The sequence below is a fragment of the Barbus barbus genome (genome assembly GCF_936440315.1).
Source record: "Barbus barbus genome assembly, chromosome: 44".
Taxonomy (NCBI): domain Eukaryota; kingdom Metazoa; phylum Chordata; class Actinopteri; order Cypriniformes; family Cyprinidae; genus Barbus; species Barbus barbus.
Window position 1 is genome coordinate 17422461 of NC_136722.1, and position 18707 is coordinate 17441167.

The following is an 18707-nucleotide window of genomic DNA, read 5'->3' on the forward strand; positions in this document are numbered from 1 at the left end:
ATGGCCAGGACCCAGGAACCATCCCGTTTTGGCTCTGTGGAATTTCTGGACTCCAGCTTCAGACAAAGAGAAACAGGTATTCCATCATCATATCTGGTCATGAAGCTGGTCCTCCTGACCCTCAGGCTGCTGTGCCTTGCTTGTCTCTGGCCCGTCACCTTGCTCAACAACCCCTACCCTAACCGGAAGAAAAACAAGGATGTTTACTTGGCTGAGCATGGCAAAAACAGATTCAGAGGGTGAGTAATGAATTACTTTTGAATTACTGTTCAAACCTTTTGGGGTCAGTAAGATTTTTTTAATTAATTAATAAAATGATTGGAAACAGCAAAGGCATTTATGATGTTACGAATGGATTTCTATTCCTAATAAATGTTGTTCTTATGAACTTTCTATTTATATATATATATATATATATTTATATAAAACATACCAAACCCAAACTTTTTTAACGGTAGTGTAGCCTACATTGTTAGGTTGTTTGATAAATTAAATTTGACTGTTTAATCTTCAGGAAATTGTTAGTTGTAATATGCCTACAATTATTTGTTTGGACTTTTAGACATGTAATAGGGTTTAAATATTTGATCAGTTTTGCATAAATATGTTATTAGTCCGTCATTTGCCAGCATGATTCAGTGTGTGAACAGATGGGCAGTAATTAGGAAAGAGTAAATAGGGGGTTTAATTAGACTGGAGGACACCAGATCCAGTTTTGAAGGGTTTCTGTGTTGCTTAACATGAGGCTTGACTGGAAAATAGTGTTTCATTGGGTAATTTTTGATTAACCACTCAGGTGTGGTATATTGGATATTACAAGGTAGATAAATTGCCTATGATTGTGAGAATCTGTATTATTTTAGTAACATTGTCAATATTTCGATTGTTTTCTTTCTTTTTTTCAGTTTTCACTTTAATTTTAGTTAAAGTTTTGGTAATTTTTATTAGTTTTTTTTTTTATATGTCCGTAGTTTTATTTAATTTGTATTTATTAATTTATAGTTAATTTAGATTTAGTCATTTTAGTAGTAATTCATCTAAATGATTATGAGAAATATTGCTACTAGCAACTAGCTGAAATAAAATATGCTTACATTTTACATTTATTTTTGTATATTATTTATATAGTTTATTATTATATTATATTGTATATTATTTATATGGTTGGGATTATAGTTTATTTTGTTTCAAGTAATGCAAATGTGATTATTGAATTATCTTTGTAATATCTGCCTACATGAGGAATGAAGTGTGGCTTAAATCCATTGTTGGTGGTTGTGTATTACCACAGAGTAATGAGTCACACACAACCTCAGGAGTGAGAATATTCTTTCATTCTGTAATTAAAACCATCCTGGTGCCATCATCTGATTTTTGCTTTCATAGTGGAGGATGGAGAGCAGCCAAACTACTGTTTGGCATTAAAGTCACGCCTGCAGTTTCCTAAAAAGCCTTTTTACAGTGTCAGCCAGGTTTTCCAGGTATTTTTTGTTAATGCATAATGTGTCATTGCATTGAATAATTATAAAAGCTTTGTCATGGTGAACTCAGTTTTTTGTAAAGAAATTACTGAGGTAAAAAAATGCATATATTTAACTATATTTATATATTTAATGATTTAATGATTTGAGTAATTTTTACTTTAATTTTTCAGATAACCATAGCAGTGTACAGCAGCATGCATTGTGTCATTAGTTCTCTGTTGCATGATTGCGTAATGAGTCCATCACACGGTCATTAGTGGTTGTGTGGTTCTGTATTCAGTTTGAGGTTTAATTTAGTAATTGCACTTCAGTGTGCAATTAACTTTGCCGTGTAATGAGCACAGCATGATTGACAGTATATTTGGGGTATCAATTAAAGCACGCAGACGGAAAAGTTATGTTTGGTGAAACATTGTATGTCTATGACTGACCTTCACTAGTTACTGCCATGTTTTTGGCATATTTCATGTCTTATCTCTCAGGACTCGGAGAACAGCTTGCTCAGGATGCTTCTGGAGCCGCTCCAAACCGTAACTCATTTTCACAATCTGGCACACACAACCGCTGTTGTATGACAAGCTGTTTTTATAAATCATTCCTCTAATGGCTGAGTAATTATTTTCATATTACAGATGCTGGAGCACTGAGGCAGATGTTTAGGGTAATGTTCTGACATGGAAACAGGTCGGAAAATGATTAAAACACATTTTAGTTCTATGTGATGCAAGGGTCCGGCCCCAGACAACATTCCCACTATTCCCTCCTGTTGAAAAATCACAGAACTGCAATAACGGCCTGTGTGTGTTTTTCTCCTGACCCTTTTGTTTTCTTATTTTTCAGACGGATTGACTACAAATTAAAGAGAAAGGACAGCACTAAGTCTCTCCTGATCAAAACTGAGCAGCTGCTAAGAATCGAAGACCACGACTTTGCTATGAGGCCTGGATTCGGAGGTCAGGGCTCACTGTTTATTTGCACCAATTCTCAATTTTCATCTCAATCCTGAAAATCACAATTAGAGTGTTTTTTTAATAATAAACCTGATTAGAAATGGACTGTACCGTTTCACTGTGTCAGAGGGCAGAGTGAGGTGGATGTTGCCATCTCTCTGCTCGGGGGAAAAGCGGCCAGAGGTGACTTTGACAGGGCGAGTGTGGTCCTAAATTCAAACATGCCCCAGATTGTGTGAAACACAAATTAGACAATGGGTGTTGAGGACACAGATGTGATTTGGCGGACAATAATCTGGATTACATTCCAGTAAAACAGATTAAAAACTGCAAGATGCCACTCATAGACCATTTTCACACATATTTCAATACTAAAATAGCCAAAAATGAAAATAACCCCATGATTTACTCACCCTCAAGCCATCCTAGGTGTATTTGACTTTCTTCTTTTGGACAAATACAATCAGAGTTCCAAGCCTTCCAAGCTTTATAAAGGCAGTGAATGGGGGTTGAGATTTTGAAGCCCAAAAAAGTGCATCCATCCATCATAAAAAGTGCTCAACATGGCTCCGCTGGGTTAATATATTCCTGCTGAAGTAAAGCAATGCGTTTGCATGAGAAAAAATCCATATTTAAAACTTTAAAAACCGTAATTTCTAGCTTCCGCTAACTGTCGTACGTGGGCTCACGAGAGAGTAACGTTCTGGGCGAAAGATGTAGGTGTAGCATAAGCTCCAGTGAGAAGTGATGAACGAGGAAGTGCAGAGGAGAGAGCAAAAGAAGAGACTGGTTTTCTTTTGCTGTAAACAAAACTTGGTTCTCGTGAGACTAGCATATTCTCACTGGAATTTACACTATACCTACATCCTACGTCATCCTCTGGAACAACGCTCGAGTGGCACTTCATATTGTCTGCAACTAATCTTCGATTTTTATTTTTTTTTTAATATAAGATTTGAAGTTTAATACAATTAAGCAAACCTCTTTTTCAAAAGGGCCTCCGAAGTTAAATCCTCAGTCAGATCTCACCCAACCAAAATAGTATTTAACAACTGATTGAACTCTAAACTGCATTTATGAATGCATATATCATGCACATAAATTACAAATCAATGGCAAATTACACCATACATGGTTCACTGTGAGTGGTGGGATAGATGTAAGCATAAATCATTGTATCACTTCCTTTCAACCAGCAGGGCTCTGACTTGCCAGTGCTTTAACTGTAAAAGAAGAAGCAGGAGGAGGAAGGGATGGATAAGTTTTAGATAAGGCAGTAGTTATTGGTAATTAGGCTTTCTTTTACATGATTGAAGAAGATTGAGAAGTGGAACCAGGCTATGAATGCTGTCCATTCAGTGGACCGCTGTTAATTAAGGATGGGACAAACAGGATTAGAGTAACATTTTGAGCTCCATTTGCTCTGTCTGTAGGAGCAACAAGTTGATATCAAAGGCATTGCTGTTGTCCTGCATGCATATGTATTGTGTCTTCTGTTCTGTAGGATCTGCCATCCCTGTGGGCATTGATGTGCAGGTGGAGAGTATAGACAGCATCTCTGAAGTAAACATGGTAAAAGTCCACATTCTCTTCTTATATAAATAACATGATGGTTCTGGTTCTTTAACAGTTCCATGAATGATTCTTAGTAAATATTGAATAAATAATTGGAATTAAGACATTAGGGGCAGTTGTGGCCTAATGGATAGAGAGTAACCCGAAGAGTAACCCGAGAGTAACTTGTAACCCGAAGGTCGTGGGTTCGAGTCTCAGGTCCGGCAGGGATTGTCGGTGGGGGGAGTGAATAACCAACATTCTCTCCACCCTCAATACCACGACTGAGGTGCCCTTGAGCAAGGCACCGAACCCACAACTGCTCCCCGGGCACCGCAGCAAAAATGGCTGCCCTCTGCTCCGGGTGTGTGTTCACGGTGTGTGTGTGTGTTCACTGCTGTGTGTGTGCACTTTGGATGGGATAATTGCAGAGCATGAATTCCGAGTATGGGTCACCATACTTGGCCGTATGTCACTTCACTATTCACATTATGAGGTTATTTCAATAATCTGAATATAAACCAGTTCTCAGCACAATTTAAAAAAAATGTTTGTCTTCTAAAAGCAGGCCTTTGGCTTCCTACAAAGTAAATCTCAGCAATATAAAAGGTCTTCCTGGTATATGTCAAAACCATTTTTTTTGCACCAAAATGCCAGTAACTGCCCTTCACTGTTGCCCTTAATAAGTTGTCATGTTTATCTATAAGGTCAGTAAAATCTAAAGGTCTCTTGCAGGACTTCACAATGACCCTGTACCTGAGGCATTATTGGAAGGATGAGCGCTTGGCTTTTCCCTCCAGTAGCAATCTAAGCCGCACATTCGATGGCCGGCTAGTAAAGAAGATCTGGAAGCCTGATGTCTTTTTCGTCCATTCTAAGCGTTCCTTCATCCATGATACCACCATGGAGAACATAATGCTGAGGGTTTACCCAGATGGCAACATCCTTTACAGCGTCCGGTAGATGCCTGCAACCACTGATGATTTATTTCCTTCATATGTAATGTTTTAATAATGGAATATTGTCTTTATTGCAGGATTACAGTTACTTCTCTGTGCTCAATGGACTTCAGTAGATTCCCACTGGACACTCAAAACTGTTCCCTGGAATTGGAGAGCTGTGCGTTTCCACCTAGAAACATCTTCAGTTCTTGTGTAATTTTTATTGAGTCCCACCTACATTGTTTCTTTTTTAGCTGATATTTTACAGGTTGGGAAAATGTGGCAATTGTGGATCATTTTATCAAAGTAACTTGCAGCTTTTTGACACCATTTAGACAGTAAAGTAATAGTAATGCAAAGGTGCTTGCAATGGAAGTATATGAAGTAATGAAATAAATGTTCGAATATGCACTGTTGCGAAAATATAGCAGTATGTTACATACAGTATGTTAGCATGAAACAACTGCTTCCTGACCTTTTCCGTGAAAAGTTTTTTTTTTTTTTTAATTCTGTCATGTGAAGCCTGTAAACCAAGCAACCTTTCACTTTTAATTATATTTGATCAAATAATTAGATGTTTATTTGCCTAGAAAAAGGTAGTTCCACTCCAAAAATGATGATTTATAACTTTACAAATTTACAAGATGATACACATAATAGCAGTAAAGTCATCGTGGGTTGCTATTTGCAACCTAGTTCTTCACATAATGTCACATAAAACTGAGTGAAACAGGATATTATCAAGAAAAATGCAAACTGGAAATCAATTAAATCATTAAAAGTGGATGTAACTTGTTATTTTGGAAGTGTTATTTTAGTGTTATTATATTTATAAATATATGGAATTAGCTTTTATTGAATTTTTGGTTTTCAGTTTTTAAATTTTAGGTGCTTTTGCCATTTTTATTTTATAAAATTTTGTTTCAATAGTTTTAGTTCATGACAACAACACTGTTACTTACTAGAGCAAATGCTCGTGTTTTAAAATTACATCTAAAAATAGCTATATTTATCCAGGCTACTTTTAACCCATGGAGTACATGGGCCCATTTAATTTTATTGTATGTGCCTTGCTTACTGCTGCCCATTTTGAATCAGATGGATTTGAAATTACACCACAAATGCTGAATCCAGAACATTAATAAAATGGTGCCATAACAGCACACTTCAAATTATCCAAGTATATAAACATGACTTGAACAGGACGTGCTTTCTTTTGCCTGTTTTCTTTATCTTTTGGCTTTGCTCCTGTATCCCATTCAGATGCATATGCTGAGAACGACCTCATGTTGTACTGGAAAAATGGCAATGACTCTTTGAGGACAGATGAGATTGCTCTCTCTCAGTTCTTCATTGAAGAGTTTCACCCCTCACATGGTCTGGCACTGTACAGCAGCACGGGTACAGCACGCTTTTCTCTCTCCTTCTGTGTATTCATAATGTGACAAATTTTTATCTCTTTGTCCTGTTTGGTACTAGTAGGTAATTAATTCCAGACTTTACACGTGTTTCTGTCAGGCTGGTACAACAGGCTCTACATCAACTTCATCCTCAGAAGACACATATTCTTCTTCATGCTGCAAACATATTTTCCTACAATGCTGATGGTTGTGCTGTCCTGGGTGTCTTTTTGGATCGACAGGCGGGCAGTACCGGCCCGTGTCTCGCTTGGTGCGTAATGCCTATCCTTACACATGCAAAAACTGCTCAAAAATGGTTCTTCTATTGTATCTGTGAAACCCCCCTTTTGGAAGCTTTATTTTAATGTTGTTGGACTGCAGCCCAGTGTGGTGAAGGTTTAGGTTGCTTAGTTGTCTCTAAGTTTCTTAAAGTCGTATTGTTTTTCCCAAGACGATAAGACTATAACAAGCCTGTACAAATGTGATTTAGCCAAGTAAAACATGGTTCTGGATCAACATCAGCAGAAAATGCATTTGTCACCCTCATTTATAACCAAACTATGTGTGAGTGCAACCGTATGTTTCACACTTTTTATTTATTGATTTTTTTACACTCACTGGTGATGTAACCCTAGCCTAGTCCTGACATCTGATTGGTTGGGAAGAATCAACAAGGATGTTGATCTAGACCGCACTACGTTTTGTAACTTTGTAAAGCAGTCTAAAAGTGCTGTCACATTAGCAAAGTTTCTTGGGCTAAAAATATCTGTTGTATAGTGCCAATTGTGTAATGATATTTAAAAGCATAGCTAACTCAGTAGTCAATTTCAAGCAGCTTTCTGTTGGTTAACATGGCCAAAAGAACCCATTGCAAAATCTGTGAGGAAATCTTTTGCCCTATCAAAGAAATTCCCAGTTGTGTGGATTCTTATTGAAATGACTAGAGTTCAACCTTCGAACTGGATTTCAGTTAGCTGAACAATGATAAATGTGACTGCATTAGAGTATAGTACAATCAGATCTCTCTGCGTGTGTGTTCAATCCAGGTATCACTACAGTGTTGACTATGTCCACCATAATTACGGGAGTGTCAGCGTCCATGCCTCAGGTATCATATGTGAAAGCGGTGGACATCTATTTGTGGACCAGCTTCCTGTTTGTGTTTCTGTCCGTCATCGAGTACGCAGTCGTCAACTACTTCACTACTAAGGAGGAAATGAAGAAACTCGAACAACTGAAGGTCAAATTTCTCTTAAACAGCCTAGGATTATTAATTCTTTCACTCTAAACTTGATAAAAATTTTCACTATTTTTACAGTGTAATGATGCATTCTCTCTACATTCCTGGAAAAAAAACTGCAAAATATTGAAATGCTGCCCCCCTGTTGAACAAATATAGTAATTGATCATAAATGCTTTAAAAAGTTCTAAATCAGGGGTGCCCAAACTTGTTCCTGGAGGGGCGGTGTCCTGCAGAGCTTAGATCAGGGGTGGGGAACGTTGATCCTGGAGGGCCGGTGTCCCTGCAGAGTTTAGCTCCAACCCTAATCAAACACACCCGAACCAGCTAATCAAGGTCTTCAGGATGCAATTAGGTTTTTTTTTTTTCAGGGTTGGAGCTAAACTCTGCAGGAGAATTGCCCTCCAGGATCAACGTTAGCCACCCCTGGCTTAGATCCAACCCCAATTAGACACACCTGAACCAGCTAATCAAGTTCTTACTAGGCATACTAGAAACTTCCCGGTAGGTGTAAACTCTCCAGGAACGAGTTTGGGCACCCCTGTTCTAAATAGACCAAAAACAAAATCCATATTATTCATGTACTATATAATTCTTAAACCTATATGAAAGCTGTCTGTAAATGGAACAAAATTCCAGTGATGATTATTTAGGCATTATTTTTTTATTTTAGAGCAAGAGAATTTTACTTTTTTGTGCACTGTTTCTTTAATGTCCAGTATATTGTACTTTAAATAATCTTACCACATAACATCCAGAAAAAGTGAATTGTTTTTGTCTCCTACAGCTCTCAGGATATGACGCATCTCAAGCCATGGCGTTCGATGGTTGTTTCCATGACCAGGACATAGAGCTCAGCACATTTCCATTGTCTGATCTAAACACAGACCCATGCATGTCCTCCAGGAACTCCACAACGCCCGACCTCCCTTCCGTCCTGGGCACGCGCCTCCGTCGGCGGCGTTCTATCCGCCAAAGCGTCAACCATATCATGAACAACAGTTACAAGATCGACTCCTATTCCAGAATATTCTTTCCTTTGGCATACTTTCTCTTCAATATAATCTACTGGAGCATCTACTCCTAAGCGAGAGAGAATGTCATCCAGAAAACTGGCCTGCTCTGAGTTTATAAGACTCTCATAAACTTGATTGCTTGAATGTGATCACATGCCACAGTGATAGAATCCAAACTCTCACACACACAGAAACTGTATCACAGACAAAAAGTATAATAAATAATTTATTATGTTAGAATCTCGGATTCCTAACTCTGCCTAAAATGTGCAAATGTGAAATTATCATAAAACTACATAATTGTTAAAAAAATATATCAAAACATGATAAATCATATTATTATTTTTTTTGGCTAAACAGAACCCTTATACTACTCAAAAATAATTTCAGACAAATGCTGTTTTACACAGTACACAGAAAGCAAATTTGATTACATGTAACAAAATTTTAGATACATTAGCGTATTAATTCCATATTTGCTCTTTATGTGAGAACTACAAAACTGAGAGTGACTATAAAATGTGGAGAAAAACAAATAAACTACATGGAAAACAACATATCTCAGTCTTTCTACGACACGTCTGACAGATATATATGATTTTTAAGACTGATTTTTTCATTTTAAATGTAGTCCTTCATCAATTATATAACATTTATTAAGTACCATTTGATGCACTTGCATCATCTAAGCTTTATTTATTTTTTATTTTTTTGCAGAAGAGGTTTAATACTGTTTGCTGAAAATATATAGGAGTTTAAAACCCCACAAGCATAATATATCTCACTCCTTAGTACATAGAGATGTTTTTACACATTGACTGCCATAGGTACATGCTCTTGCTAACCATTACTCAGGTGTGAGCATCCCGGTTTAATAGCAAATCACAAAATGTCTGGCTATTAAGCTAAATGCTGAAAGCTTTACTGCATGTAACATTCATTCAGACAAACCGATGAGAAAAGACATTTTGAGCTGAGTCATTAGATTCTCATCTTTTTTCAGGCCTGATAGAAACAGAATATTTAATGGTCTGTTTCTTCACCTATTTTCCTGTCTGCTTTTATAATCCCCTTCTAAAAACTATTCAGATCTGAGTCGTGAACGGATTTCACTGTTCATCTCATTGAAGATCACGTCGTCATTTGCTTCCCCTGACATGATCACACTGTCATCCACCGGTGAGCCTGTAATGTGAAATTAGATTTAAAAACATTCTTGACTTGCATAAAATGCATTTGTACATTTTTTTTTTTTCTCCAGAACTGACCGATGCCTTGGGACGGCACTGAGTCATCGCTGCTCACTGAGCTTCGTGGTACACTGTGAGTCCCTGAATATGCCGTCATGATCGAAGTCTTTTTAGTGTGGTTGCTCTGTGTGGCTGTCCGACTCCACTCTGTGGATAAATCATTTGAGAGATTGAGAGGAGAAGCCTATAAAATATCTATTAAAGGTAACATGCAGCTATTTTTCAGTTTGGTTAATTATGTGGCTGTACCTGAATTTTCAGCCAATCGTAAACTGCCACAACAGAAGTACATTCTCCACTGTTTACGGACATTTTCCTTCAGAGCGCAGTGGAAAATAAAAATAAAAAAGCCTGAGGGAGAATGAGAACAAGAAAAAAGACCCATTTTTAAATCAAGCGATCAAGGTAATTTATGTTTTTACTTTTTGCAGAAAAGATAATATATAACATTGTTTCTCACCCTGTAGGGAATTTAAGATGGCAAACATGTACATAAAGGCCAAATTGACCGGTCCCCAGGCGAAGAAGGCGAAGCCCCATGTAAGCCCGAGCAGAAAAGTAAGTCCCGCGATGCTACGAAGGTCATGCAAGCCGCTGCGGTACTGATTATTGTGAGGGTTTCGGCGCTTGATTCGTCTCAGATGGACCATCACCACCACAAACATGGCCAGGTTCAACACAAATATGATGGCGAAGTACGCCACAACAGCCACATAGAACGCTATGTCATTTTTTAGCCAACAACTAGAAGAGAGAAATATAGAAACATTAGGAGCGATGACATAATGATGACTGATGCCTTTATGAGGGGTCATGAGAAACCAAAATTTTGACATATAAGAGGTCACTGTGCTATAAAAACATCCTGTAATTTTCAGTATCCAAAACTTTCTAATTTCTCAGTCTAAAAACAGCTTATATTGAATGCAGTCTGCCAAAACGACAGGCTGTGGAATGTGCCACTTTATGATGTAATAGTGCATCTAAATACCGCCTCCGCAGAAGAAGATCAAAAAAGGCAGTTCATGACCCCTTTAAATGATGAGGTGAATACTTACAATTCATCTGTAGTTCCATTAGAAAATTTCCCATAGCTTATGAGGCCATAGTTATCTTTGTTTACCGCAATCACAATAATGACGACAACCAAAGGGATTCCTGCAATAACACACATTACGAAATTAAATCAGCAATCATCTACAGCCACAAACCACACAGCTAATTTAGCAGCTGAACTCACCCCAGCCTGCCAGGGAAAATTTTAGCATGTATCGGGACATGAAGTTGTTGAAGACTTTGACGATGGCCAGGTACATATGCAGAGCCTCCAGTCCCATCCAGGTGAAGGAGACCAACAGGAAGTAATGCAGGAAGAAGGCTGTGGAAATGCACAGGCCTACAGCATCTTTGTACAGCGCCAGCCACGAGTCCAACAAGAATACCAGGTTCAGCAAGAGCAATCCGAAACACAAATGGATCAAGATCTTTGAAGGGATGTCACGGCGGAGTTTGCTGAAACAAAACAGAAGAAATGGGTAAATAAATGTTCTTTGGGAATTAATTTCAGGTTACAGTTAAGAACAATTTTGTCACATTTTATTAGAGGTTTTTGAGGGGTCAATCGTGATTAATCTAATTTTAGGGCTTATAAACATGGAGAGGGAGGATATTACTCACTCAAACGCGATGTAGGTGACCAGAGTAACCGAGAGGAAGATGGCGGACAGTCCACATCCGATATAAGTGATGAAGGTAAGGATTCTGGCCTGGTAAAGGTTAGTTATGCCTTGTCGGCTAATGTCCTTTGAAGACAAAACAAGTTGCAAAATGATTAATGAAAACATTATAGAACAATCCCAGAAATGTGTAATGCATAGCTAATTCAGGGCTCAAAAATAAGGATGGCCAGTTTAAAGTACATGGTTCACAATTGATTCAAATCATTTTTTTGTAAAAGTCATTACCGTTTATTTATTTATTCATTTATTCAAGTAAATTGATATTTTAGGGTTAGTACATTACGTTAGTACATTAGTACATTGACTGTAGTAATGCAAAAGATTTCTATTTCAAATAAGCGCTGTTCTTTTTTAACCTTTCTATTCAAACAATCCTGAAAAAAAAATCAAATTTCCAACATTGTTTTCAACATTGAGAACAATAAATGTACATATATACAAAATATATTAAAATAAAAAAAGAGTTAAAGTAGTAATAACATTTCACTATATCACAGGTTTTATTTTTGTTTTGATCAAATAAAGGCAGCCTGGGCGAACATAAGAGACTACTTTTCTTATTGACCTCAAACTTTTGAAATATAACATATACAGTATATGTATGTGTATGTGTACTTCTGACAGTTATAAAAATGTTTAAAGAGGGAGTAAAGATAAAAAAAAATGTGTATGTAAATGTAATGTTTTTAAATATTGGCAGGCCAAATAAAAATCCATTGTTGAGGCAGTCATCACTCCCTGGGCTCTGTGTATTTCTGTTTGTATTTTAGCATTTAGATATCAAGAGTCTTTCTGACATGTAAATGCTAATTAGACATGATGTGAAATGTTAAATAGATGAAAGATGTGGGCATTTCTGTGAAAAAAACCCACACACTGACATACGTACCAGAAGTACAGCAAAGCTGGTCAGGTGATTGCAGCTGCAGACGGTTTCGTTCTCGGTGCTGCTGTTTTTGACAGAGCAGCCGCTGCCATTCCAGCCTCCTAAACCTCCTAGAAAATCCAAAACACATAGGAATTAAAAGACATTAATTAAGAAATCAGACAGATCACATATTTCACAGTTTTTCGGGAATTCCTGGAGGTGTGTAATCTCACCATTTTGGTTAAAGTCCCAGAAAACACAGGAAGCTACATAGTTCCCCTGTGGGAAAGGAGTGAAGGAAGAGATAGATCAGACAGGTTTCAGCTGGCATTGATATATGATGTACAGCAAATATGTAAGCACACACACCACAACGGGCTGTTTATTCCTCAGAGTAAATGTAACATTCTCCCTCAGGTTTTTGATTGACAGGTTAGCCACACTAGAGCCCAGAATATGGCTGTTCAGCTTCTCTGGACTCAAGGTTTTATCCTGTAGATAGATGCAAAATCAAAGAATCAAAAGCTTTATTTATGCAAATGTTATCTGGTCAGGGTGGGGTGTCTGTTATGGTGCTTTTGCATCTTATTTGAAGCTTAAATACATGGTAATTGGAAAAGACAGCATGAAATAAAAGTGAATAATTAATGACAGAATTTTTATTTTTCTGTAAACTTTTTTATGTAATCGGAGGGCAATTGATTTTCTGAAAATGTACAAGCAATGTTATGTGCCGATGTGTTCTATATGATACAATGTTCTATATGAAACTCCAGTCAACCCAGTTTTACCTGAAAAAATGTGCTTTTCTGAAAGAAGGTGAACTGGACTCTAGAGGCTATCTTCTTTTCTTCTGGGGAGAGGTTCTCTGTCAGAGACGCAGGTAGTGTTATTTTGGCCAGAGGGGGGGAACTTTCCACTTCCCTGACTTGTCTTTGAAGTCCTTTTGTGACCTGTATAACCAGAAATATAAACTCCAAATTTTGAGCGCGACTTCCAAAAAGATCCAAAATGTTAATGAATTGCTTTGGACTTCAGTTGTTATTACCTGTGGGTTTAAGGGATCTGCAATTGTTAATGATGTTTTCCCAAAGTTGGTCCCATTAACTTTGGTCACAGTCAAAGCGAGTGAATCAAACACGATGTTTTCAGTCTGGTCTCGAATTACAAGTTTCATACCCAAATTATCCACAGCTTTGATTAATCTGCAAAGCACAATACATGATTTGCATTCAATATTTCAAGTTTGACAGTTTCAGACATTGAATGCTTGTGTTGCACATGTGTCTTACCGGTTAGAGGAGCCAGCCAGAGTATCCGTAGAGCTGTTTAGAAAGTTGTTGATGACGGACAGCACTGTTCGGCCAAGATCCAGACTAATATTGGGTGCGGAGATAAGATTTTCTAACTGGTTGACCAGCTGATTGACCTCAGTTGAGTTTAAAGATGCCAAATTCTGTGTTTGGTTCAGAAGATCGCTAGCCACTGCATCTGGGGTTTTAGTTGTTGCTTCTGAAAAATGAACAAAAATAAATCAAAGTATCATTGTCTGTGTTCCACTGAAGGAAAAGGGTTGGAACAACTTGAGTGAACTATCCATTTTTAGTGTGACGTAAGTTTTAGTACTTTTTACTGTTGTGGATGCATGTACCTAGAAAAGCATTTATATTTGGAATTTTGAGTCAAGAAACTAGAGTCAGTTTTGGAATGTTGAGTCAAGAAATAGTCAAACCTGTAGTAGTTGCCATGGTAGTGGCTGATGTTGTTGGCACAGCTGGAACGGCAGGCCTCATGGTGACTGTTGTTGTGTTGCTTTTGCTAGTCGTTGGAGTTGGAGCAATAATTGGAGCTTCTGTTATGGAAGTGGAGCTGTTCTGAGGAGAGCTTGGATGTATCACTGATGGAGCAGTCGTGGGAGTTGTACTGCTATTTGTGACAATGCTAATAACGGTAGTATTTGTTGGTATGTTGTTTGGAATGTTAATTGGATTGACTGTTGTAGTTGTGTTAATGATTATAGTTTCAGTAATGGCATTTTCTATTGTGCCATTTGACTGTGTTGTGTTAAGGAGACTAACTGTTGTGATAGGCTCTAAAGTGGAGTTGGTTGGCCCACTGGTAATGTTTTCTGTTGTTGGAAAGGTTGTTGTATGCATCTGTGTTGTATCTGTGATGTCAAACTGTGTTGTATTAACTGTAGGGCTTACAGTTGTACTAAATTCCAGTGTGTTATTGGAGGTCTCTGTTGTGTTGATGCTACGATTGACATCAGTCCTATTGAAAATGATTTCATTCAGTGGCGCATCTGTTGTGTTAAACAAGGTTATGTTGATTGTAAAGGCTGTTGTATTTGATTGAGCTGTATTGAACAGGGAGTCTGTTGTGTTGGAATAAGTGACATCAGTTGTATTAAAAGTTGTGAAGTTAACCTCTGTCACATTAGGTACTGCTAAATCTGTCCTATTTTCTATGAGAGTTGTTACATTGTGAGTGAATAATGTAGTGTTAAATATTGTTGTGTTGTCTTGCCCAGTAGTGTTTAAATGTGTTGTGAATGTGGTGGTGTGTAGTGTAGTGTTTAATGGGGGTGTTGTTGCATTTAGGTGTAATGGTGCTGTCAAGTTAAACAGTGTTGTATTTGGCAGAAAGGTTGTAGTGGTGGTGAACTCTGCACCAGAGATTTGTGAACTACTTGTGTTAGACTGTGTCGCATTTTTCATAGTTTCAGATGTGAAAGTTGAGTTTAGATCTGTCACTGTTGTATTGAATGGCGTGACTGTTGTATGATGTAGTGCAGTTGAAATGAGTGGCATGGCATTAGTAAAGGGAGGTGTGACTGTTGCATTTAATGGTCTAACTGTTGTAGTAAGAGTTTCACTTATCTGTGCTGTTGTATTGGGTGGTGATGTTGTTACCACCCCAGAAGGTGGAATGGCTGTTGTAATGAGTGGCTTACCTGTTGTATTAAGTGGCGTGATTAATGTGTTGAGAGTTGTTGTAATTGTATCAAGTGTCGTGACTGTTGCAGCAGTTGTGTCATTTGATGTGGCTGTTGTACTGACTACAGGGGTTGTTGAACTGAATCTTGTGACAGTTAGGTTGAGTAGTGTGACTGTTGTATTGACTGGTGAATATGTTACATTTTGTAATGTAACCGTTGTATTGACCGGTGGGGTTGTTATATTGAGTGCTATAAATGTTGTACTGACCAATGTGGTTGTTATATTGGGTGTGCCTGTTGTGCTAACTGGTGCAGTTGTTATTTTAGGTGTTGTATTTGTTGCGCTGATCGGTATTTGTTGTATACTGTGTTGTGTAGTTGTTGTGTTGACTGGTGAGGTTGTTATATTGATAGTCGTTTCTGTTATTTTGACTGTTGAGGTTGTTATATTGTGTGGTGTACTTGTTGTATGGACCAGTGAGGCTGTTACATTGAGTGTTGTATCTCTTGTACTGGTTGGTGAATTTATTATATTGAATGTGGTTTCTGTTATTTTGGCTGGGGTTGTTATATTGTGTGTTCGATCTATTGTATGGACCAGTGAGGGTGTTATACTGTGTGTTGTGTCTGTTGTATGGATCAGTGAGGTTGTTGAATTGAGTGTCGTTTCTGTTGTACTGACTGGTGAGGTTGTTGTATTGTATGGCGTACCTGTTGCGCCGACTGGTGGGGTTGATTTATTGTGTGTCATATTTGTTGTACTGACTGGTGATGTTGGTATATTGTTTGAGGTACCTGTTGTGCTGACTGGTGAGGTTGTAATATTGTGTGTTGTATCTGTTGTGCTGACTGGTGAGGTTGTTGTATTGTGTGTTATATCTGTTGTGCTGACTGGTGAGGTTGTTATATTGTGTGTTGTTCCTGTTGCACTGACTGGTGGGATTATTATATTGTGTGTCGTATTTGATGTACTGACTGGTGATGTTGGTATATTGTTTGAGGTACCTGTCGTGCTGACTGGCGAGGTTGTAATATTGTGTGTTGTATCTGTTGTGTTGACTGGTGAGGTTGTTGTATTGTGAGTTGTACCTGTTGTGCCGACTGGTGGGATTATTATATTGTGTGTCGTATTTGTTGTACTGACTGGTGATGTTGGTATATTGTTTGAGGTACCTGTTGTGCTGACTGGTGAGGTTGGTATATTGTGTGTTGTGTCTGTTGTGCTGACTGGTGAGGTTGTTGTATTGTTTGATGTACCTGTTGTACTGATTGGTGGGGTTGCTAAATTGTGTGGTGTACCTGTATGGGTGGGAGAATTTGTTATATTGAGTGTTGATTCTGTACCTGTTGTTTTGTCTGGGGAGTTTTCTATATTGTTTGATGTAGCTGTTTTGCTGACAGGTGAGGTTGTTATATTGTGTGGTGAACTTGCTGCATTGACTGGTTGAGTTGTTACATCAAGTGTTGTATGTTTTGTACTGATCACCGAGGTTGTTATGTTGTATGTTGTATCTGCTGTATCAACTGGTTGAGTTGTTCCATCAAGTGTTGTATGTTTTGTACTGACCATTGAGGTTGTTATTTTGTCTGTTGTATCGATTGGTTGAGTTGTTACATTGAATGTTGTCTGTGTTGTCCTGATCACCGAGGTTGTTGTGTTGTGTGTTGTATCTGCTTTATCAACCGGTTGAGTTGTTACATCAAGTGTTGTATGTTTTGTACTGACCATTGAGGTTGTTACTTTGTCTGTTGTATCAACTGGTTGAGTTGTTACATTGAGTGTTGTATGTGTTGCCCTGATCATCGAGGTTGTTATTTTGTCTGTTGTATCTGCTGTATCAACCGGTTGAGTTGTTACATCAAGTGTTGTATGTTTTGTACTGACCATTGAGGTTGTTATTTTGTCTGTTGTATCAACTGGTTGAGTTGTTACATTGAGTGTTGTACTGACCACTGAGGTTGTTATTTTTTCTGTTGTATCTGCTATACTGACCGACTGGGCTGTTACATCGAGTGTTGTATGTGTTGTAGTGACCATTGAAGTCATTGTATTGTGTGTTGTATCTATTGTATTGACCAGTGGGGTTGTTTCATCGAGTGTTGTGTTTGTTGTACTGACCACTGAGGTTGTTATATTGAGTGTTGTTTTGACTTGAGAGGTTGTTATATTGTATGGTGTACTTGTTGCACTGACTGTTGGGGTGACTGTTGTTGTTATTATATCATGTGCCACATTTGTTGAACTGACTGGTGGGGTTGTTACATTGTATGTTTTATCTGTTGCGCCGACTGCTGGGGTTATTATATCATGTGTCGTATGTGTTGTACTGACAGGTGAGGTTGTTATATTGTGTGTTATATTTGTTGTACTGACCGATGATGCTGGTACATTGTTTGATGTACCTGTTGTACTGACAGATGAGGATATTATATTTTGTGTTGTACCTGTTGCGCTGACTGGTGGGGTTGTTTTATTGTGTGTCATATTTGTTGTACTGACCAATGATGCTGGTATATTGTTTGACGTACCTGTTGTACTGAGAGGTGAGGTTGTTATATTGTGTGTTGTACCCGTTGTGCTGACTGCTGGGGTTGTTATATTGTGTGTCGCAGTTGTTGTACTGACCGATGATGCTGGTATAATGTTTGATGTACCTGTTGTACTGACAGGTGAGGTTATTGTGTAGTGTGTTGTAACTGCTGTATTGCTCAGTTGAGGTGTTACACTGGATGTTTTATGTGTTGTACTGACTATTGAGGGTGTTATATAGTGTGGTGTACTTGCTATATTGACCGGTTGTACTATATCATGTGTTGAATTGAGTGGCAGACTTGCTGTATAATTTGACACAGTGTTTGTTTGATTGCCTGTACTGCTGATGGATGTATTGAATATTAGACTTGTTGTATTGAGTGGTGTACTAGAAGTGTTTGTGACTGATGGTGTGACTACAGTGTGGGTTTGGTTTGTCAGTGACCAATCTGTAGTTACTGATGGAGAAGTGATGTTTGGGAATGTAGCACTGCTCTCAGAACTTGTTATAGGAGGGACAACTTGAGTTGTGTAGTACTCAGAAGGTGAGACTTCACAGCTCTCGTTTAAAATAACAGCAAATGTCTGACCCTGTGCACTGGAAAACAAAGAGCAAGACTGGAATGTTTATTTGGCAAAGGCTTTTGTTAGTCCTGAAAGAACATTCTTGTCAAACAAACAATCATAACCATTATATATTATGTTCACACTACCAACAGTTCTGATTTGCTTTTCAAAATTGTTGTTTAGGACTAATGTTTAATCGTTAATAATTCAGGATGGAATGTGGT

At 38.0% G+C, this 18707-nt stretch overlaps 3 protein-coding genes across 3 annotated transcripts in view; 1 reads left to right on the plus strand and 2 right to left on the minus strand.

Annotated features, from left to right (window-relative positions):
- Window positions 1-9133, plus strand: LOC306863659 (gamma-aminobutyric acid receptor subunit rho-3-like; the record flags this gene model as incomplete). The annotated part of the gene is made up of 9 exons (XM_079407168.1): window positions 1-239; window positions 2325-2437; window positions 3939-4006; window positions 4724-4947; window positions 5025-5107; window positions 6193-6330; window positions 6448-6600; window positions 7376-7569; window positions 8357-9133. The coding sequence occupies 9 exons, from the start codon at window positions 1-3 to the stop codon at window positions 8654-8656; spliced, it is 1512 nt and encodes a 503-aa protein (XP_079263294.1). The 3' UTR covers window positions 8657-9133.
- LOC306863060 (adhesion G-protein coupled receptor G2-like) lies at window positions 8800-15783 on the minus strand. Its single transcript, XM_079406221.1, has 14 exons — window positions 14175-15783; window positions 13735-13954; window positions 13491-13647; window positions 13234-13395; window positions 12812-12934; window positions 12676-12721; window positions 12464-12570; window positions 11513-11637; window positions 11076-11347; window positions 10894-10993; window positions 10296-10579; window positions 10085-10186; window positions 9854-9982; window positions 8800-9770 (listed from the first exon to the last, which is right to left on the minus strand). The coding sequence occupies exons 1-14, from the start codon at window positions 15253-15255 to the stop codon at window positions 9667-9669; spliced, it is 3012 nt and encodes a 1003-aa protein (XP_079262347.1). The 5' UTR covers window positions 15256-15783; the 3' UTR covers window positions 8800-9666.
- The window catches only part of LOC306863660 (uncharacterized protein), a gene marked incomplete at its 3' end in the record, with an annotated part of 25409 nt that continues 22180 nt past the window's right edge, over window positions 15479-18707 (minus strand). Inside the window, exons 22-23 of the mRNA XM_079407169.1 lie at window positions 15874-18514; window positions 15479-15526 (exon numbers count right to left, since the gene is read on the minus strand). Of these exons, the coding sequence (XP_079263295.1) occupies window positions 15479-15526; window positions 15874-18514 (2689 nt within the window). The remainder of the gene's footprint in view (window positions 15527-15873; window positions 18515-18707) is intronic.

What these genes read in the sequence shown, in the direction of transcription:
- LOC306863060 (XM_079406221.1), bottom strand. Translation starts at nt 15,255, where the DNA reads ATGCCACTCATTTCAACTGCACTACATCATACAACAGTCACGCCATTC. An exon ending in TACCATGGCAACTACTACAG is followed by an intron (nt 13,955 to 14,174) that starts GTTTGACTATTT and finishes TTCATTTTTCAG; the next exon opens with AAGCAACAACTAAAACCCCA. An exon ending in CATCTTAAATTCCCTACAGG is followed by an intron (nt 10,187 to 10,295) that starts GTGAGAAACAAT and finishes ATTCTCCCTCAG; the next exon opens with GCTTTTTTATTTTTATTTTC.